This window comes from Drosophila biarmipes, chromosome X (genome assembly GCF_025231255.1).
Source record: "Drosophila biarmipes strain raj3 chromosome X, RU_DBia_V1.1, whole genome shotgun sequence".
In the NCBI taxonomy this organism is placed as follows: Eukaryota; Metazoa; Arthropoda; class Insecta; order Diptera; family Drosophilidae; genus Drosophila; species Drosophila biarmipes.
Window position 1 is genome coordinate 7,684,891 of NC_066611.1, and position 22,610 is coordinate 7,707,500.

Sequence of the window (22,610 nt, forward strand, 5' to 3'; positions counted from 1 at the left end):
GGGACACGGGGAGCACACAGCTAAAAGTACTCGGAGAAAGTGGGGATGTGTTTCGAAAGAAAGTATGGAAAATGTAGGCACTTTTAATTAATATAAATTTATTTAATTTAAATGATATAAAATAAAAAAATTTATATAAATATTTAGTAAAAATTAAAACTTGGTCTAAAAAAATTCCATGCTTTATTTTAAGTTCCCAAAAATATTGTACGTATTTAAAATTAAAATATATAATGAAACAATTTGCACTCAAAAGTTCTGTTAGTAAATAATTCGTAGGACAATCTTAAAAGAAGGTTCAGTTAAATGATCAGAAAAAAGAAAACCTTTGGTCTTACAAATTTCAAAATTAATTTTGTGTTTGAATGAATAAAATATTGTGAGTATTTAAAACATAAAATATTTGAATATAAAAATAATTTGAATTAAAAGTTTAATAATTCAAATTAAATGAAAAACCTTGTTCTAAAAAATTCTATATTTTATATAGTGTATAGTTCTATATTTTATTATCCTCTTGAGATTCCTGAAATCAATGTACTTTTTTTTGAACTTAAACTTTTAATATTTTTTTTTTTTTATGAATATACTTTTCTCTCAGTGCTGGCAACTCAAAATTATAGCGCGTTTTGTAACCAGCAAAAGGCCAAAACGAGTTTCGTCTCTCGCTTGCTTGTTTTTGTTGCGGCTTCTGCTTTTTTCGCCGCCCCACTTCCGTTTCCCCCTTCCGCCATTTTGGACGGCCATTGTGGGAGGGTGTGTGTGTGTGTGAGTCTGTCTGAGTGTGTGGGCGTGAGCTACTGTTGCATGTATTTGAGCCTGTGTATGTAAAGGAGAGCGTGCCCAACGAGCCCTTTCAATGCCCGATGCTCACGCACTTGCACGTATTAATTAAAAAGTTCAGGGTCAGGCCGAGAGGCAGACATCAGCTGGCCGAGGGCCAAAAGGGAGGGGCTCGGGGGAAAGGGAGCGCTGTTCAGGGGGTAGAAGGGGGTGAAAGGTAGGGTCAACCTGACTCGGTTATTTTTAGCCTGCCCCAGCAATGTTAGTCAAAAATTTCTCTGTTGCTCCTGCATAATTTGTTTACTTTTCGGGCTCGCCTTGCGGTCCAACATTTTTGGTACCCTGTAATGTATTTTCACTGTGACTGTGAACTCTTGTATTCTATTATACATTTTATAAAGATTTTTCATTTCTTGCAGCACCTTAAAAGCCGTAATAATTTTCCTCATTTTTTAAAGAATAATTTAATAATAATTATACAATGAATTTTTTATCTTAAAAGATATAATAATTTTCCTAAAACGTAGAAATTTAATAAAATTTCTCAAATCATTTTTTTACTGTTTAAAAAAAAGGTAAAAGCTTATTAAATTATTCACAGAAGAGCGGAATTTTTTTTGGCCTTCAGGAATAAATATATAATTCTAAATTATTATATTATATTTTTCTTCTTGCCGAACAGTCAATTTGTATTCCTATTTTAGTTTTGCTAAAAAAATAAACTTGTGAGAACAATGTTCTTGGCCAAAAGAAGTACCGAATCATAGCAGCAATGATTGTTGGGGATATTTGCGGTCGAAACATGAAAGTAATTTTCACAAAAACCCCTTGTACACTAGTTGACTTGCCATTTATCAGAAACAGGTCTCCAGCAGGACTTTCCCCAAACCACAAAAAAAATAAGCAACCGAGGAAAGCTGAAAACAAAAGCGGGAGGCACACACACACACACTTTGGGGTGGGAAAATGGGGGAAGCCCTTGCGGGTCACGGAAACTGTGCGTAACTATAATTAATTTCATTTTAGACTGGTTAGCAAATAAACGAGCAAACGATGCGGTTCGCTCGCTGGCTGCTTGCTTAGCTCTTCGAAGGGGAGCCCCAAACCACCCAGCCCCCAGCCACCCATCCACCCATCGAAGCCCCCAAAAAACATGGCCACCCCCAGCCATCGACTCGTTTTTGGCCAGTTGAGACACTATTTTTGACATCGTCCTTGTTGCCATGTTGTTGGCTTTGCACTTTGCCAGCACTTGACTGGCCAACTTTCGGCCCTGGCCCACCCGAAGACCACCCAAGCCACCTAAGCCACCCAAGCCACCCGAAGCCACTCGAAGCCACCCGCCCAGAACCACCGCCCACTTGTTGTATAACTGTTGCTCATGTTGCTGGATTTCATTTCGAGTTGAAGTCCTTTGAAGGACCCGCCGCTCAACCCTTATCAAAAATTCAACGGCCTGATTTTATATCCCCCAAATTATTGATTCAACCTGAATGCCGAATCATGCCACCCACAAAAAGTTGGCCCCCAGCCTAATCGCCTGGAACTCATTAACTTTCGCTGGCTGCAAATATTTCCTTCAAATTTGCTAGTCAGTGTTTGCCAATGATTTTTTTGGGGCCATAATTAGGGGCCTTTCAGCTTTCTTTTAATCCCTTTCGTCTGGAGACACTCGAGGAATTTAAAATTCTTTTTGTTAAACGGAAAGGGGGATAAGTTAAACTTCTGTCAAATACAATTTATTTAACTTGGATTTAATTTTAAAGTAGAAGTAAACCTTATTGTTTTGCTTATAGATATTTATTTTTGGCCACAAATTTTGCGATGAAAGTGAATTTTACCAAAAAAACTAACTAGCCAGAAAATGCTTGCTAAAAACTTTCACGATAAAAAACCTCTAAAAATGTTTTGCAACTTGTGTAGACTGGCATTTAAGATGGAAAGTTGTTGGTTTTACGCCACAGCAAAAGAACCACAAAAACTAAATTCAGAGCAACAGCATAAGTTGGCTTATTAAGCCCCAAAATAGTTTGATTAAATCTTTTTTTTTTCGCTGAACCACTTTTTTATATAAGTTTCCTGGTTGATATTTATAATTTATTTTTTAAGTTTAATTTATTTTATATTTTGTTTAGGGAAAACTTACATTTTTTAATGACAAAATTTTACTTATAAATTCGATTAGATTTTTTTAAATTGAGCTGACAAATAAAAGATATAGTAGTTAGCCAGTTCACTTGAAAATATAGTTCCTTATAAATACGTTTTATAAAAAATAATTATTATTATCAATTATAATGGGTACTGTCTCATATATTTTTACATTGAATGTCAACTTGACAAATCAATTATAAAATTTAGTAAAATTGTTATCAAAATATTGATTGAAGGATTATGGTACTGTATATCTTGTAGAGGAAAATAGAGAAATCCAGGAGATACATATGCTCAGACAGATTGTTGCCTCTCTGACCTGGCTTAAATAAATAAGAATGCCGGAGCCCCTGATCCGAAACTACGCCACAGTTGGTTGGGCCGTAAGTCATCCCGAGATGATTCCATCAAATATGCATGGCCCATCATCATCATACTCATTGGATCCCAGCCAGGGCCGAGCAGTCCATTTGAATTATGCATGCATAGACAGCAGTGGCGGGCGGAAAAACTGGGCCTTGGGTGGGAAAACTGGCAGGAAAACCGGGTGGGGGAGAAGGGGTTGTCAGCGCCAGGAAAGCGCAGCATGGCGCCTGCCAAGGAAATTAGATTTTCCAGCAACAATGCCCCTTGGTGTGCGCCAGTCTATGTGTGTGTGTGTGTGTGCTAGCCAGTTGGACAAAACGGCTTAAGTGTTTTTGCCAGCGCCTTTTCACCCGATTTGCATAATGGTCGCCGCGGTCGCCTGAAAAGTATGCTACAACTTTTTATCAACTTTGTCAGCGGAAATTATGCTCAGCACGAGTCGGTGTGTTAATGTGTGCGTGCCTGCACTAGTGTTAGTTTTGCACACACACACACACAGGTCAGTTACGGTTCAATATCGCAAGTGATATATGTGCCTTTGAGTGGCCCCTATAAAACTCACTTTAATTATTTATTTATTCAAATGGCTGGCCGGGCTTCTAAGCCGAAAAGCCTTTTACAAAGGCAGCCAGAAAGGAGGAAAAGCTGCGGAGGAAAGGGGGAAATGAAGGGCGGAAAGTAGCGGGGGAAGAGGGCAAGGAGGAGGAAAAGCATTTTTCCAACTTTCCCCAAACGTTTCCTGCAAGAAATTGAAAGTGGCACGCGCAAATTACTTAATCCTACTTTCAAAGTACTTACCGCGCATATATATTTACACAGTGAACTCTCGAAATAAGAAGAAAACAAGGCAAAGCATTTGTGCTATCAACAGAAAAATGTTAAAACAGAAAAAAAGGTAAAGTAAATACTTAAAATTATATCTGCATAAATGGCAATGTTGAACGACACTTCACATTAATGTTCCTTAAAGTTTCATGCTTTAATGTTCAATTTAAATATCTCATGTAAAAGAATGCTTTCAAAACATCAGCCAACTTATTAAATATTCCAAAACATCACACAACAGAGCCTTCACTGTGGAAATACACACAAATTTGCCGGCTAGGGCGGTAAATGCCTACACGTCCTTTCTGGTCCTTTGATCTAATTTACCGAGCATTTTCAGGTATTCCAACTTTGAATGCCAAAAACGAAACCCAAGATGACAACAACAACGGCGGCCGAAAAAATGCGACAAAAAATTTCGAAAAGTAAAAAATGTAAGACCTTAAACGAAGCCGAAACTGAAAATGAAAATGAAAATGAAAATGTTAAATGAAAATGGCCCCAAGAGCCGTCAGGCTAGAGCCCCCCCACTTTTCACGTGTCTCCAGTGAGTCCTGGCAGTTAATCAATGAATAGCCGCACCCTGAGCGCCTCGATGGGGAATCCCCCATCCGCCCCGTTTCGGAGGCCGGACAAGGAGTCCTGGTGGCGCTGCCTCGCAGTTACATCAAAAGGAAACTGCTGGCAGAGAGCCCAAGTAATATTTCAAGGGGGCTGGCCGACAGACGCTCTAAAATTAACTAAATAGCAGACAGCAGCACCACCAGGAACCACCCAAAAAATGCCATCCCGCAGCACTGGGACACGAAAAGTCACTTAGAAGACCGGGAATCAAAGGAAGGACGGCCAGTGTCCGGCAGGTGCCAGCTTCTAAAACGCTCGCCCTTTTCTCCTTCTCTGGCCCACTCCTAGGAATTGCATTTTATTGCCCGGACAACAGTTCACAAAAAATGAAAGTAAAAATAATATACAAAAAAGGGGAAGGGAAAGCTGAATGGAACCGCAAGCCATGGCGAAACGTAAAATGTTCACCATTTAACTAAATTGTTTCATTTAGCAGTGGAACAAAGTGGATCTGGGGGCAGAGGGGAAGGGGACGCTTTCGCAGGAGGGGAGATAAATGAGTTCGCAAATGTAATACAGATTAATGGAGTCAGGGGATTTGGTTCATCAAATCCCCAGAAGTTGCCCAGCTTCCACGGGGGAGCAAACATACACCTAAGAATAAGACTGCACAATACAGTGGCAAGTACATTCTCCAAAGAACTAGTGCACATTTAATTAGAGCCGTGATAGGAATTTAATAGATAGTATAATAATTAATTAATGGCATTTATTTTAATTTAATAAGCAGCCCAAAAACTGCATATTTAGGGCGAAAAATGGGATTCAGATATTTCTGAGGGGGTGCATCATAAACTTTAAAAAAATCTAAAAAGTAAAAAAAATCTAGGTTCAAATGCCAATAGATTGGAAGTTAATCAACGCGCTATGACATTCCTCATTCCGATTTTTATTTTCATTGCTGCAACCAAAAATCTGAATTTTATGGCAGAAAAGTAAGATTAAAAGTGCGATTTTTCTTCCTGTTCTTCAATAGTAATAGCTTATTTTTGTGCCACTCGCACCTTTAAGTAGTCAACCGCCGAAATGAAAAGCGCAGAGTCGCAGAGTCGCAGCACTCACTTTTGTGGATTAAATATGGAACCTTGGAGTGAACTTTTAATTAGCCCTCAGTGTTGAGTAACTTTTCGAGGAGTTTTTCCCCAGCGAAAGTTTATTAAGTTTGCAGAAAATTGCATTCGGTTAGAGGACTGTGTCTGCGCAAAGAGCAAGAGTGGCTGCCAGGTGCTGGGACGTGTTTTCACCCCTGAGCTGGACGCTCGGGCGATTGGGCTGATTGGAAAGGTAATCGGAGGTGAAACAAATGCAGCCTCCCAATTTCCACGCCTGCCCTCTTCCGCTTTTCCCCGTGACCTAGACAGTTGCTCCGGCTTAGCCGCAAACTGGACCGAAGGACTCACACAGGGAAGGCTGGGAGGAAAAAAAGTGTGGAAAATTGAGTTGAAAATTGTTAGTGGCACACACTTCACGGGCAAGGCAACGCAAATTGACAGCTGTCAATCAGCCGGTCGCCCACTTGAGCTTCCTGCCAGGTGCCACCTCTCCACTTCGCCATCCCCTATCCCAAGTCCCCCTCCAGCAGATCCGCCAGATGACGGGGCTCCAGGCCGGGACTCCTCGAGGATAAAGTCAGGCTGGAGCCTGCAGATTGCCGGCTGCCATTGTGCACCTGAAATTGATTAAGCCCTGACCCGAACTTTGCTCAAGTTCAAAAATCCAGAAGCCAAAAATGCTGACAGGCAAATGTACTAGCAAAAATGGTCAAAATAAATAATGATTAAATAGAAAATACTAGTAAAAAATAAATTTCAATCTAAATTTACTTCTGAATATTATCCATTATTCTTAAATTATTTTACAAAAAACCTACAATATTTTGTAGCGGAATATGTAAATTAAAAATCAAAAATAAAGAAAAAATATTACAACCCATTACCATTGCCATTAATTTTTTTATTTTCTATAAACAAGCATTTAAAACTTTAAAACAGGCAACTGCACTAGCAAAAATGGTCAAAATAAATAATGATTAAATTAGAAAATACTAGTAAAAAAAAATTTCAACCTATATTTACTTCTAAAAATTATCTATTATTCCTAAATTATTTTACAAAAAACCTACAATATTTTGTAGCGGAAAATATAGATTAAAAATCAACAATAAAGAACAAATATTACAACCCATTACCATTGCCTTTACTTTTTTATTTTCTATAAACAAGCAATTAATATTCTTTTAATTTTCAACCACTTTTTGCTACAATTTTAAAGAAATAAGAGGGTAACTGAGTTTCAGCATAAAGCAAAAACAAGTTGCCATTGTTTAGAAGCCATTTATTATTAATTATTTACAAACAAACGTTTCAATTACTTGTAAGGACCAACAAATTCGCTTAGAACCATGGAATACCTGCTCTTAAAGTGATAACTATGCCTAAAAAAAGCTATAAGAATTCTACCTTGAGGCATTTTGAGCAAAAAGCTTAATTACAAGAGCCTGGAAAATGCGGAAAATGAAACATCATCGTGCCACTCAGAAAGGTACAAAGTGCAGGTCTTCAATCGCAATGTGTCCACTTATTGGGTTCAAAATTGCTTTCCCCCCAGCATTTCACATTTGCCCCACCGCCGAGCAGGAGCTGAAAAAAAGTGGGGAAACTTTGGTGCCTGGAACTACTTTGGCCAAGTGTTTCATTGACTGGCGGGGGAACTTGAGCCCGGACTTTTACGAACCTGCCACACACTCGACAACTTCCGGTGTCCTTACACACACACTGAAACACCCCTGTCTAGGTGGTGGGGGGGGGGGAGGTCCTGGCGTCTGGCAGTTATTAAGTTTATGGCCATAAACTTGCGGCCAAATAAGTTGATGCTCCATTTTGATTGCCTCGCCGGCAGAACCGCCTTCGAGCATTAACTCATCTGGAATTCTGTGTCGACTGTTTCCATTTGGCATCTGGCTCGAGTGCCGCCATCTGCCGGCCAGAAGCCACATCATCCATCAGGCGAACAAAAAGAAAGTCACGGGAGAAAGTAAGAACCTTGACAGGCACGGCTCATGGCTAACATTTCTTTTAGTAAAGTGCCTTTGAAAGCGTAAATTAAATATTTTTTAGTCTTAAGGGTTAACTATGATACTTTGATTCTTATTTTCCAGCAGTCAATTTTGTAAACCTTAATCAAACTAAAATTAAAAGTGTATTTTAAAATATTTAAAAAATATCTTTAGCTAAAATTAATATATATTTGGTAAACTGGTATTGAAATTGAATTTTCCGCAATATTTATCTAAGTTTTCAGGGTATTTTCTTACAGTGTACAAGTCTACGAGCTTGCCCAAAAAATTCCATTCAATTATTTGTGCATTACTAACAAGCCAACAAGGAGTTTCTACTTATTTTCTCGGTTTAAGTATCCACTTGAATTGTGGCAAATTTCTAAGAAATCAAGCATTGCAGGTACTTTGTGCCCGCTTATATTTCTGAGGAAATAAATACAAATATTTCTTAGGGCAATTGTGCGTGATGAAGGACTAAACCAATTAAAATGTGCAGGGAGTAAGAACAATTGGAAGAACAATAAAATGGGAATGGAAATGTTTTAATATGCTTTACAAAAATAATACAAGAATTTAAAATCAACTCACACAAACCCCTCAAGCACACATTGAATTTATTTAATTATTTTATAATTTTAAATTTTACTTTTATTTAAGTTTTTAGTTAACCTAGGTATATCAAATAAATATTGAGCATACTAAGTATTTTCTAGAATATTGTTAATCCCAACTTAACCTGTAGTTTGTCACATTTAGTAAATCCCTTTGTAAATTGAGATTTGCCAGCCATGCGATATATGAGCCCCATCCAAAGCGTTTTAAACCACCAACAACTGTTTTCTTCGATTTTTTCCAGTGTATCTCTGTGTCTCTGTGTGTGTAGCAAACCAATCAGAACCCCCCTCCTCCCAAAAGCCCCATTAATAGATAGCAAAAACACAAAGACCTAATCACCGCACTTTCGGCTAGCCGAAAACCGAAAATCGAAAAAGAAAACCCTCGAAACCGCATTTGAAACCGCATCGAAACGCAAAAGCCGGAGGATCTAGAAGGCGCGACAGAGGAGGGCCGCCGGGGCGGCAGGAGCCGAAGGATACAGATACAGATACAGATACCGATACCGATAGAGATAAAGATACCGTTTGCAGTACAGATACTTCCGAGGATCGGCGGGCGCTGCCACAGAAACCAGAACATGCGCCATGTCAAAACTGCGGCATTACCGGTCCATGGATCAGCCCTGCAGCAGCACCTGCGTGGTCATACGCAAAAAGTTAGCCCAACGCCAACTGACCTCAAAAATCAGCGGATGCGCTTTCACTTTTTAAACATGAACAACCACTAACTAAACCAAGCTTTCCTCTACTCTACGCTTTCCTCTTTGCAATTGCACGCCAAACAAAATACAGAACAACTTTAACAGCCAGGACTCTCACCTTGGAGCTTTCATCCTCGAAACTTTCACCGCATGCCACACACTTAGCTTTTCCCAACACTCACGGCTTTTCCTTTTGCGCAAACTTTGAGCCTTGGGCTTTCGCATGCCAAGCTCATATCCTTGCACAGGAGCTTTTCCAGCCAGCTAAACGCCGATCCAAAAATAACACCTACCATTCACACATTCTTCTCCGCATGGCTCTGTCCACCTTTCAATTTTCCCAATTTCCTCACTTCTTTTTAACTGCATGCCAACTATATACTATTAAGTTACTTATGGCGATTTTTCTAGAATTTACTAACCTGTCCTTTGTGTTTTCCAGGACTATGACAGCCATTTGTTTCGTGTGCAACCTGCCCATCATGTCGCACCAAGTGGGCTTGGTGTGGCAGGGCGGCAACGGCTGGGACGATCTTGTGCGCGAACAGGTGGGTCCTTTCAATCACCAAAAATATCACAAAATCTAGAATAATGTAAACAAATATATAAATGCATAAAAATACCCAGGAGTGCATAAAACTATCTTGTGAAAACTAAAAGTAGTTAAAAGTAACTGGCTTAACCCTGTGGCCTTTAAAAAAATAGTAGACCCCCCATGGCCACCGTGGGTCAGAGGAAATGCTTTTAAGTGCTGTTTTTTAAGTGCTATTGAAAAGTATAAAAAACACAATAAAATGTGTAGCTTTAATTTCGGCATACTTTTTAGTTAACCCCAAGAGAATAAAATATACTTTACTACTACTTTATTTAACTTTTCCCTTTAATAAAAAATAAAAAATAAGGGAAAACATATTAAATTCAAATTTTGTTCCTAATATTTAAACAATCCTATATTCAATAAAAACACACTTTTAACTATATGATTTAATTTACATGTTAAACATTTTGCATGAAGTTGAAATCCTTAATTAAATAAAAATCTATTAAATAATATTTCCACATTCCAACTTACTAAAAAAAATAGCAATATATATAGGATAAAAAAAACTGATGAAACATATTTATTTTAGGTACTTAATATTTTGAATACTAGATTATTTTTAGCAGTGTATGAAAAATCACTCCTGGGCAGTAAACCCCTTACTATTTAACTCAATAAAATAGTCTAAAAGCCTCAAAAAATTATAGGCTATTTAAACAATTAATAAAATAAATATTTATTGTAAATTACTTTAAAAAAATTCAAGATTTATATAATTTGTAAAGTTTGGAACTCAATATGCTATAAAGCGACGTTTTTCAACCCTTGCTTTTAAGAACTGTCAGATTAATTCTATTAAATATAAATTTTTTAAATAATTTGTATCTGTAAATTGTTAGAGAAAATTACTTTTTTATATTTAAAATATGTAACCTCTATATACTACCGTCTTGTCCCGCTTCCAGCTGGAGGAGTCCACCATCCGGCAGCGGCTGGGCGGGCGGCGGGACTCGGCGGCGCAGATCACCACGCCGCCGAGCACCTCGCCGCCGCCGGGACTGCAGCGCCGGCGGCGCAGCTCGCTGGCCCAGCTGACGGACATCCTGCGCGAGTGGAGCGGCGGCACCAAGCAGACGCAGCACCAGCACCACCAGCAGCAGCAGCAGCAGCTGCAGCAGGCGTCCCGCTCGAAGGCGCAGCTCAACCGCCGCGAGACGCTGGCGGACCTGGCCCGCAGCCTGCCCTGGCGCACCTCCACCACCACGGACGCCAGCACGGGGGCGGGCGGGGGCTCGGGCGGCGCCTGCACCACGTATATGGCGCCCCGCAAGCGGCGGGAGTCCTCCGCGGACTCGGGCATCCGCAGCATGCGCTCGCGCCGCGACTCCAACACCGCCGAGTTCGTGCGCCACTGGAATCGCCGCGAGAGCGGGGCAGTTGAGGAGCAGCCCAGCAGCTGCGTCGCCGTGCCCGTCGTCGTGGAGTGCTCTAAAAGCGTGAGTACCGAGGGGAATACCTAGATCTTTATGGGTGACCAGAGATCCTTGAAAGAACCTAGTTGCAATACTTTGCGGGTCGCTGGCAAACACTCTCAAACGGAGGAACAAATAACACTCCAGTATTAATAAAAACATAAAAAACATAAAAAAAACATAAATACCAAAAATAAAAATGAATTTTAGTTTATGATTAACTTTTAAAAATATTTAAGCACAATTTAAAACAATTTAGTAATATAATTTTCTTGTAATATATGACTAACTTAAAAGGTATACCGCAATCCTCGGAAAATTATTTAAGTTAAACTTTTATTGAAAGTTATTTTGTTATAAATTATTGCTGAAATATTTCTAGATCTTGAAACAAAATATTTGATAGTTAAACAAATTTATTTGGTTTCTGCTCAGAAATTTTCCAGCAGGAAATTTTATAGGAAATATTCCACAGATTTTAAAGAAATGCTCTTAAATACTTCAATAAATATTTAAAAGCTAATTGCATATTTTAAAACTCTTTTAAAAGTACATTTTAAAAGCATTTATTGTTATTAATTATAAATAATTTTGTTGGTAATTATTAAAAACTATCTTAGCATGATATTTAATAGTAATCAGACAGCTTCTTCGTCAGAAAATACTTAAAAATAGTTTGGAAATTTAAATTATAAAGGTGCCTTTGTAATTGTTCTCCAATCGAGAGCATTTGCTAGAAAAACCCCAGGGTGTTGCCCGAACCTTTGACTCCGCCTTGACCACCACCTCGACCCCTAACCCGCGGCGCTGTTCTCTCTCTCTTCCCAACCACTCCACTCCACACCAAACCACCGCACATCCTGGCATCCACCGAACCACCGAACCACCGCAACCACCAGGCCTCCCGGCGCGGATCCGGGGAGAGCTATCTGTCCAGCAGTCGCCGCGATAGCAACGTGGCCGGGCGGGTGACCACGCCCCCGCCTCCGGGCAAGTACCAGATGGCCAAGAAGCGCGACTCGCTGGCCGCGCCGGAGTTCCCCAATTTCCGGCAGGAGCAGCGCCCGTCCACCAGTTCCGCCGGCTCCTGCTCGGACCACTCCATGCCCCTGATCTCGACGCACTCCAGCACTCACCACCTGGCCCACCAGCAGGTGGACTCCGCCTGTCAGGCTCTCCCACCGCCGACGATCATCACCAGCTCCGTGACGCCGCCGGCGACGAGTCCAACGGCGCCGAAGGGTCGCCGCGACTCGCAGACGCAGTGCGGCCGAGTTAATCGACGGGACTCCAAGGCGGGCGTCAGTCCGGAGAGGGCGCCACGCCTCCAGCGGCTGCAGCGCCAGGCGACCGCCTTCGACGAGGGCTGCCTGCCGGGCGGCAGTAGGCGTGGCTCCCAGCCCGCCCTCAGCCCTGATCCGCCGGATGACTGTGAGAGGAGGACCTCGCGGCGGGACTCCCTGTCGCCGGATAGCGCCTCGCGCGGCGGACGCCGGGATTCGAGGACCCACCTGTCGCCGGATAGATCCCACGAGCGGGATGGCAGTCCCAGACGGCACACTCTGCGCCGGCAGAGCAGCTCGGCGGCCAGGTCGCCGAGGTCGCCGGACTCGAACAGCTGCTGCTCCTCGCGGGATCCCAGCCCCTGCTCGCGGCCACAGACGCAGACCACCGTGGAGCAGAATCAGCGGCCAGCGATCCGCAGGCAGTCCACCACGGAGGAGATCCTTATCGCAAGGGGCTTCCGGCGACAGTCGACCACCGAGGAGATGATCCGCTGCCGGAACTTCAGGCGACAGAGCTCCCAGAGCGACGACGTGTGTCGGTGAGTAATGCTCAAAAAATTAACAATAATAAGCTGTTATCTTGTAAAAAATCCAAACTAGTCATATGAAACTAAAACTTTTAATGATACTCCGGAAACTTATAAGATTTAATGATCTTTTTCAGTATCATTTCTTTTCAAGATGCGGAACGTATCACTTTACTCTCTTAACATGTACGCCATCTTCGTCTTTGCTCTCTTTTTTTTTGTAGATTTTTGAATATTTCTGTCTCGCTCTTATTCAGAATACATTTAAATGTCATCTTGTTCTTTACTTCTTTTTGATTTAAGAGGACCTTCAAATAGGAATCAATCATTTTATTGTACTCACAAATAAAAATTGTTTAGATATGTTTTTATATGTTTTTTCAGTATCCATTTTTTTTAAGATGCGGGTCGCTTTTCTTTGATATGTTCGCCATCTTGGTTTTGCTCTCTTTTTCTGTTTCGCAGAGTTTTGTGTATTGCTGTCTCGCTCTTATCAAGAATAAATTTAGGCGCCATCTTGTTCTTTTTTCTCTTTTTCAGCTTGAGGGAACTTTTAAATTAAGAGCAATTTTTCTTAATACATATTTATTTAAAAATTAGTTAACATTGTAGTATCGTATTAAGTTCGCTTAAAATATTTTCTGTTAGTGTATCTAAAAATCTGCATTTTGAAGTAATAGGGATTTATAACGATAGTATAATTATATCAGTATTCAAATGCTTGTAAATAAATATAAATATCATATACCATAAATAAATTTTAGTTTTAATTTCTGAGAGAATAGATTAAAAATAGTATAATAAAAGGAGCAAGGATTGATTTAAATAATTTTGATTCCTTACTAAATTATGAATATACAATTTATCCTTTTTGTAGTTATCGCGGCAGACGCGACTCCTCGGCGCAGATAATCGACGGAACCATTGGCACCATGACCGTGGAGACGACCAGCACATTCTTCGACTCCAGCACCCAGACAGGTGAGTCCTTTGGCCACTGCTCTTTCAAAATTTTCCCGCCCTTGAGCGTCCTGCCAACCTGACGCAGAGCTTTCTCTAAGCTCACTTGTCCCCCCGAAGCTCAGAAGCTTTCCCATTTTCCCTTGGTTGTTGGGGCAAAAGCTGCGCCCAGCTGTTTGGCGCCAGCACAGCTGTTCGCTGGCCAGGACCTGTCCACTCGGCGCTCAACTCGCGTCCCTTCGACGCGACGACTGCCATTCAGTTGGTGATGAAGTCGCAGACGTGCCACAAGCACCGCAGCAGCCAGTCGAACCGAAAGACCAGCAGCCGGCGAAACAAATACAAATAATTCTAAAAAAAAGTAGTAGATAGCAAACGTAAAAAGTAAATACGGGGCGAGCGGAAAGGCGAAGGACCCAGAGGCGCGCAAAACTATGCTACGTTTTTTGGCAAACTATCGTTATCGCCATTGCGCATAAGGGCCTGCGAGTGTGTGCGTGAGCGCTGGCTGTGTGCGTGCTGGCGTGTGCCTGTGTGTATTTTTCATATCCTGCCTAGGACCTTTTTTTGCCTGTGCCAGTGCCTGTGCGTGTGTGTGAGTGTGTCGCTGTGTCGGTGCGGTGCGAGAACACTTTTCATTGTTGTCCTGCTGCAGCCAGCAGCCAGCAGCACAGCAGCATCGCATCCGCCGCCTAAATCCGATTGAGCCCCAAGCAACAGCAGCGACGTGGCCGAGTACGTCGATGTCGTCGGCGGCAGCGGCGCAGGCAGCGGCGGCGGCGGCGGCGGCAGCGGCAGCGGCGGTACCGCCAGCGTCCCCGCTCCGCTGCGCAGTGGCCGTCGGCAGCCGTCGAGCAGCAGCGCCAGCAGCAGCAGCAATCGCAGCCGCAGCGGTCTGTATATAGATATAGTATCTCACAAATAATGTAATATCCATGAAAAGTATCTGTATATTTTATTTGGCGTCTCGGGTAACTCTTACTTGTTGCATGTGAAGGTGGCTGAGGGCCAACTGCTTCTCGTGTCAAGTTCACACAACCAAAAAACAAGGCTTTGGTTCACAATAAATATAAGAAATGTTTCTTAATTTGGCAAAATAAACTAGGCTATTTAAATAATTTTAAAAGAAACATACTCTTTATAAAAAATACAGTTTTAGGTGTTAGATCCTTTAAAAATCTACGTATTTTAATGGCAAAAATATGCTTTTTCGGTCTTCTGTTGAACATTTCTTAGACCACAGCTTCTGTCATATTTTCTCATCATATTTTACTTGACTTTATAGGGGTTTTAAAGCTGAGTTCACAAAAAAAAGAAAGGATGTTTCTAGACAATGATATAAATAATTTTGAAAGTATTGTTTTTAGACAATATTTAAATACTATTTATAATAAAAAAAATTTTAAATGTTAAGTCACGACATGGAAGTAAATTTTATATTTATATATTTATTTATTTATTTGTTTATATTTTTATTTATATTTTATGTATTTATAAAGAGTATTTTTTCCTGAAAATCTTTAAGAGTAATACCAAAAGTACATTTATATATTTATATTTAAAAACAATGCTCGCAAAATTAAGTTCACATAAAGAAGAATAGGATTTTTTAAGGCAAACTTATAGCTACTTTTTGTACAACTCTAGAAGATTTTTAGGAGCAACGCTTTAAATAAAATAAACTTCGTGCCATTTATCTAAAAAATCATGGCCTTAAATACCAAAAAACACAATGGTTTTTTATTTCTGAGAAGGACTTATGTCAAAGCGTTAACATAAATATACTTAAATATATTTGAGACTCTAGTCACCACTTTAAAGACTATGGTGGTGCGTTCTTTTTTTCAACCATTAAAGTAAATAAGACTTGATATTTAGCTTACCACTTATTTATATTTCATTCGAGTCATTTTTCTTAGATTCTCCTCAGCATTAAATGTCTCGAATTATTATTGTTTTTGCTTACGCCAGACTGCCTTCTGCAGTTTAAGCAGCAACGGGGTTTTCCGACAATTTTCCGAGAGTTTGCCCATTGAATGCCAGAGGAGTTTGCCTTTTTGGCAGCCGCACAAGGCGCCACGCCCCCTGCTTGTCCTCGCCGCCCCCCAAATGGCTTTTAATGAATGAAAGTGCACTGCCTGCATGTGTGGGTGTGTGTGTGTGTGTGTGTGGGCCAGCTAATGTGCTGGTGTGCGTGAGTATCTGTGTGACAGTCGGGAAATGAATGAGTGCTGACTTTTCCCACTCTCTCGCCTCTCTCTGCTCCACCTCGCCGTGTGTTATGAATGAAATGCGAAGCGAGTTTGGCCATTTCCCAGTTTCCTCTTGCCATTTCCCCCCCTCCCAGCCACGCCCCTCGGCGCATTTCCCAGCTGGCGGTGCAACAAGTCCTCCTTCGCGATGGCCAGCGAAAAACTTTGCTCGCATTGAAATGCAAAATTTATTGATTAAACTTGTTGCCAGACGGGCGACATTCAAAGCCAATCGAACGGCTGCACTTGGGCACAGGAGCACTAGAGGTCAGAGTTGAAGAGCACGAGTGGCGGTGTAAATATTGAAGGCTTAGATACTTTTTTAAGTTAGCCAAAAATATAGGAGCCACTCCTTATTTAATTAGCTATTTTAATATCTAAATAGAAAATGGTGTGGAAAAGGGTCACTTGTCTTTATTTATTCATATATTTTTGTTTATTCATTATGTTAGTAAACTGAGAAAATTAAAATTAATTTGGGTTGCGAGAATAAATTTTAAATATTTTTTAACTTTTTATTTGTATGCTCTTCTTTTCATAAAAGTCGCTAAAATAAATGCAAGGAAAAAATTAAAATTGGTAAACTAATCGACTCACTCAATAGATAAATTATAGTTAAATAAATGAGTAAATCTGCATTAAATGTATAACATAAAAATAATTTTAAAAAATATATATTAGTCTTAAACCTTCAAAAATATTTTAAAGATTATTTTTACTTTTATAAAAGTTTTAAATATCGCTAAATTAAAATTTTCCTTACTTGTTAAATACTTCAAAGCAATATTTAAAATAATGCAAAAATGATTTATTTATAAAAATTACCTAGAAGCTATAATAAAAAATTGTATTAATTTTTTAGCTCCACAAATATTTTAACAAAAAATTTACATTTACAAGTATTAAATCGCAAAAATAATAATATGTTTAAAAATGAGCTGAGCTTCCATATTTTTAAATCAAACCCGCTTTTCAAACACTTTGCATCATATTAAATTATTATGTTGGCACATGGGGACCCCGTATGCTGGCCAATTAAGGGCAATTGTTGTCCTGGAAAGGATTTACGGCAAGGGGCTGCCTTGTCCTGGCATGTCCCGCTGTCCTTTGTTCGCTCACTAATTAATATTGAGTGTGAGCTCGGCAGGAGAAAAATGCTCAAGCACTTGATTTAATTCAAGCAATTAGTCCCTGGTTTGCTATTGCCAATTAGGCGGTAATTTCATTTCTATCTGTCTTCACAGGGACTGCCTGTACTAGAAAATGTACTCTGTAAACATAATCGTAATTCGTAAAAACAAGATACGCAATAACCAATCCATTAGGAGGCAGCTCGTCAAGGTGAGCCCTCAAAGGATTATCAACTACAATCGCCAATTGCCGGACTGCAGACCAATTAGTATCTCAACGGCCCATCGATTACATTAATTTTTTTAATTGCGTTTTTACGATACACACGAAAGCGCAGGGACAACAAGCGCGGATGGCCCTTCGGGGTCACGAAATTAATGTTAATTTATGGATGAAAAAAGGGGACAATTTTATTACCGAATTCGGATCGTTGGAAGCGCCTGACACAACTGTAGGCCCAGCCTTGATCCCCAAAAAATCATTATCACATTTTTACAGTCTAATTAGAAAATTAATGGCGTAGAAAGGAGCCCGTTGGATTTGTATATGTTGATTTATTTATTGAAAAAAATCTAGAAAATAAACTTACTATAATTTCAAGTGATTCAATTAAATTTAAATATTTTAAAATTAGTAAAAGGGTAATAGAACTATTTTTGTTGCTTAAGAATAAAGAAATAAGAAACTAGATTTCTATAAATTAACTAACTATAATTTCAATTGCTAAAATCAATTTAAAATATTTTAAAATGAGAAAAGGGCAACGGAAACCCTATTTTTTGTTGATAAAAAATTTCTAAAAAATTAAAAATTATACTATTAAATTGTAGTAAATTAACTTGTTATAATTTCAATTGCTTGAATCAATTTTAAATATTTTATATTTAGTAAAAAGGCAATGAAAAACATTTTTGTTGTTTAACGAACACTTTAAAGACAATTTAAATAAATAATAAATCAATTAAAAAATAAACCATTAAAAGTTAATTTCTAATAAGTATTTATTACTTTTTATTTTTTCCAAGTTCTTTTACCAAATTTTCGATTATATTAAATATTTATAATATTTTAATTTCTAGTTTATTATATTTTAATTATATATATTTCTTAAAATTTTTCTCAGCCACTTTCACCAGTTTTAATGGCAACGAAACGCACTGTCCCCTGTCTCACCTCGCGCCAAGGTCGAGCCGCGGCTACTCTCCCCGGTTATATTTTTATGAACCCATCAATAATGGCACCAAAGGCGCAATTGCTCTGCACCTAATTGATTGCCCCGCCAAGATTGATTAAACTTTCGCGAAGATGGCCCGGGAACAAGATGTATAGTGTGTTTGTTTGCGATTCGCGAAAAAGTGTTGTGAGCCCTGGCAGAATGGCAGAAGGGGGCGGCGATTTTTTGCGACCCCCTGATTGATGGGCGGCTGATTGATGGGCTGACCCAATGGCCGTGTGCCGGGCTCATAAAACAGTTCGTAATCGAAGGAATTATCAGCTGACGCCCCGATGCCAAATCGATGCGAAACTGGCGACTCAAAAGTTTTCAAATCATCGCCGTCGGCCGGCGGGGGCCATAAAATGCAAATTGCCACTGGCACCGGGGAGCAAATAAAAAATACAAAAAACAAAATACAATAAATATAAAAAAAAAATAAAAAAGGAAAAAATATGGAGAACAAAAACACAGAACGACCTGCAGTCGATGATGGACTCGCCACCTTAATTGGGCCCCAAAGAGAGGTGGGCGTGGCCGCCGCCACAAATGTATAATGCCATTAACAGCTGTCACTTTTCGGGGCTGTTGAAATATTTGACAGTCAAACACGAGTGTCGCATAAAAAGTGGCGAAAAAAGTGGGCAAGAGGCCCAGGGAAAGGCGGGAGAAAGTAAGGAAAATAACAAGGAGCCCATAAACCCACAAGGCCAGCGGGCGGGGGTCGGGGCGGAGGCCATAGAAATGATAATAATAATAATAATAATAATATTGAGACAGCATTTTAGTTTCGTGGTAATGGCTCGCGTTTATTTGCCAAACAAGATGGTTGTCAATTGTTGTTCCTTGTTCGCCGTCTGTTCCTTGTTATTTCCTCCTCGCTTTCTCCGCCACTTTCTCCTCGCCTGGGTGTGCGTGTGTGTGTGTCTGAGGAGTAACCAAATTGCGTAGCCGAGTGGCGGAGCCTTTCGTCAATCATACGCACCGTTGTACGCATTACAACCCCCTGGACACCGCAGGCTATAAGTCAGCCTAATGCCGCAGGAAATCAATATCGCCGCTCGCCCAAGAAAAGCTCCATGGTCCTCGGAAAACTGGGGGAAAGCTCCGCGGCAGCTGTTTGGGGCCATGTTTTTGGGGAAAAACTGTCGAGCAGTCCAGCACTCGCTCAATCAGCAGCCAGAATGGGTTATTAATCCGTCCAATGGGGTCACAGAGCGGCTAATAAATATCGCATTTTCATCTATCACCAGCCATATTGACAAATACTCTCAATTATTGCCCTCTTATTAGTGTAATCAAGAGGGAAGAAAGGTGAACAATGCCCTCATGAAACTCCCGAGAAAAGCCAGAACTTCAATGGCCAGGCTCAAAACAAAGATATATTAATATCTTCTTAAAAAAATCTGAATTTGGCTCTAAAAATTAAACAAATTAAATCTTAATTTCTATAAAGTTGCAACAATTTTTTTTAGAATATTTTAACACTTGCAAATTATTTTGCTTTTTTTGCCTTGTGAAAGTTTGAAAAAATAATTAAACTAAAATAAAAAATTGTTTTGGACAACTATAGCTGCCATAGGAACAATAAAAAAATTAATGGTAAATCAACATGAAAAAAGTATAGCTGGGTTAATCTTATTTTTGAAATGCCAAAAATATGAGTTTTATTTTATATTAAAATAGCTTTTTGATTTCTTGAAACATCATTCTTAAATTATAAAAGATTTCGTTTAGTTCTTGATAATAATTTTTCTTCAAAAGGTAATATGGTAATGCAAAGTACTTAGAATTTCTGCAACGATTAGCATTAATGGACTGGCTGAAAATGAAAAGCACACCTGCTCATAACCTGCGCACCTATCACCTATGGCATCGGCAATTTTCTTGGCCTTTTCTTGTGGCTGTTTTCATGAAATCAAATTAACACACAAAACTCGAAGCACGCGAGCCGAAAGGAAGGAAAGAAAGTGCCCAAAGGGAAAAGCCTGGGCACTAATTGAAGTGAGCTGAGGTGGGTGAATGCGGGCTGAAGGTGGTGCGCCAGGTGGGTGGCGGGGTGATGGGTTAGCTGTTGGCCAGACAGAATGTTTGACTTTGGCTCAATTAACACCGCACACAGAATGGTCGACTCATAGATTCATTAAAATACAGCAAACAAGGCTGGACAAGATGGGGGTGGTGCCCCAGCACCACCAATGCCACCATGGGCATCTGGCACACCCACTCAAACACATGGACAGCACAAAGGACGCCCCAATGTGTGTGTGCGAGTGTGTGTATCTTAGTAATTTGGATTAAACATGCAGTCCGGCGGGAAGAGGACAACGGCGAGGACAATAGAAAATCACCTGACCCATTAACCAGCAATGCTCACCATCTCGCTCCGTCTCTTTCTCGCCGCCCAGTGCCGTCTCTTTCACGCCGCCTGGTGCCGTCCCTCTCTAGCCTGAAGTTTGAAGTTATTGCTTTCATTTCCCTGCAGTCGCTCCCAGACGCTAAGAATTTAATTAATTCCCAACTTGGCACGATAAGCCAACCGGCCAGTACGCATCGCTTAAGTACGACAAGTATTTAAGGTCGATTACTAATTCCATTTCATTAAACTCTCCCTGGTTTAATGCGATCAGGTGGTTTTGGAACTAGGCAAGCTCTTTGAAGGCCAGATCATATCTTTGCAGTAAATAAAAGGCTTACATTTATTACATTGCTTGTGATTAATGGAGATAACACCCTTTTTTTTATGGTAGTTTTACTATTAAATAATTACCAGAGCTGCAGTGAAAATCAGATAGTTATTTTTAATATTTGTTACTATAGTTTTGGTTAATTTTAGGCATACATTTGTCTGTTTTTAATATATTTCATCATTTATTTAAACTGCTTTTCCATGCTTTCCCTTTAGGTGCCTTTAAATTGCTTTAAAAAATCACCGCTCGGCGTTCGAAAACTTTTCAGTTTGTTTTGCCAAAAAGAATCCCAATGATTACCTTTCCATCCGGACCGAAAAGAACAACTTTTCCTTTATTTACTACCATTTTGGCCCGGCCCAATTTTCCAACTAAGCCGAGGAACCCCGAAACCGAATCAAGCCAACCGCAAAAAGTCAAATCGATGAGGTTTCTCGGCCAGACGACTGTCAGCGAATCTGACCAAGTACACAAACGTATCTGCCAGATACAAAGTATATGTATCTGAACAGGTTCGGAGAGAGGAGCAGGCGGCCAGGACCGCAACATGTTGTCACTTTTTGCTAATTGGGGCCGGGGATGAGCTGGAGCCGCATGACGTGGCATCCGATGAAAATAATTACAAAACAGTTTACTCAATAAAATTCCAAGTGATTTAACCAGAGATCCCAAGACGCGGAGCTGCGCAGCTGACATTGATTGAGCGAGGAGGATTGAGGATTCGGGATTGGGCCGGGATGGCAGGCCAACTAATGGCCAGGACCTCACCTCCATTCGCTGACAGCCACACGCAGGTCTCATGAATATTATCCGCACAAAAAGATAGCAAAAAAAATATAGAAGAAAAGATGATACAGGCAAATATCTCTACCCCCGCCAGGAAAAAGGAAAAACTTTTGATCGAAGAAAACTTTGAGGGCACCGAAAAAATAAGATTTTCACACGCACATCCCTTTGTGTGGTGTTTTTTTTGGGGGCGAAACTTGCACGCTCACAACCATTTCAAAACTGAATTAACTTTTGCTGCACTTTGGCTTACTTAAGAAGCCCTTCCCGAAAATCTACATATACTATATGTAGCCACATTCGACTTTTTAATATGAATCCTTCGTTGGCAAGCAAAGTTTTTATGTAAATTTCCCAGCAGCCAGCGGAGTTTCACTGGGTTTACTTTCTTTTTCTGTGGGCAAAGGTTCACGGATTGATTCACACATCTCTTGTTCGACACGGGGGGCCAGAGGCATCTGGGGGATTCTGGTGGCTCAGCTATTGCTAATTCGCATCTGGGGATCGAAGGGAGCTGGCAAGTTAGTTTGCTCGCAAAATGCGGCTGGGGAAATATTCAATTTTAGTAGGGAAAGTTTTAAGGGAGCATTGGCAAAAGGTAGAACCCACGACCTTACTCCCTTT

General features: G+C 40.3%; 1 protein-coding gene across 4 annotated transcripts in view; it reads left to right on the forward strand.

Moving 5' to 3' along the window:
• LOC108035169 (uncharacterized) overlaps positions 1–22,610 on the forward strand; it is a 115,070-nt gene that overhangs the window by 41,363 nt on the left and 51,097 nt on the right. For 3 of the 4 annotated variants that reach the window (XM_017110677.3, XM_050885779.1, XM_017110764.3), the window contains exons 2-6: positions 8,667–9,083; positions 9,571–9,676; positions 10,635–11,165; positions 12,041–12,966; positions 13,832–13,935. In XM_017110677.3, the coding sequence (XP_016966166.1) occupies positions 9,013–9,083; positions 9,571–9,676; positions 10,635–11,165; positions 12,041–12,966; positions 13,832–13,935 (1,738 nt within the window). In that variant the 5' untranslated portion in view covers positions 8,667–9,012. The remainder of the gene's footprint in view (positions 1–8,666; positions 9,084–9,570; positions 9,677–10,634; positions 11,166–12,040; positions 12,967–13,831; positions 13,936–22,610) is intronic. The other variant, XM_017110848.3, reaches the window with a different exon arrangement.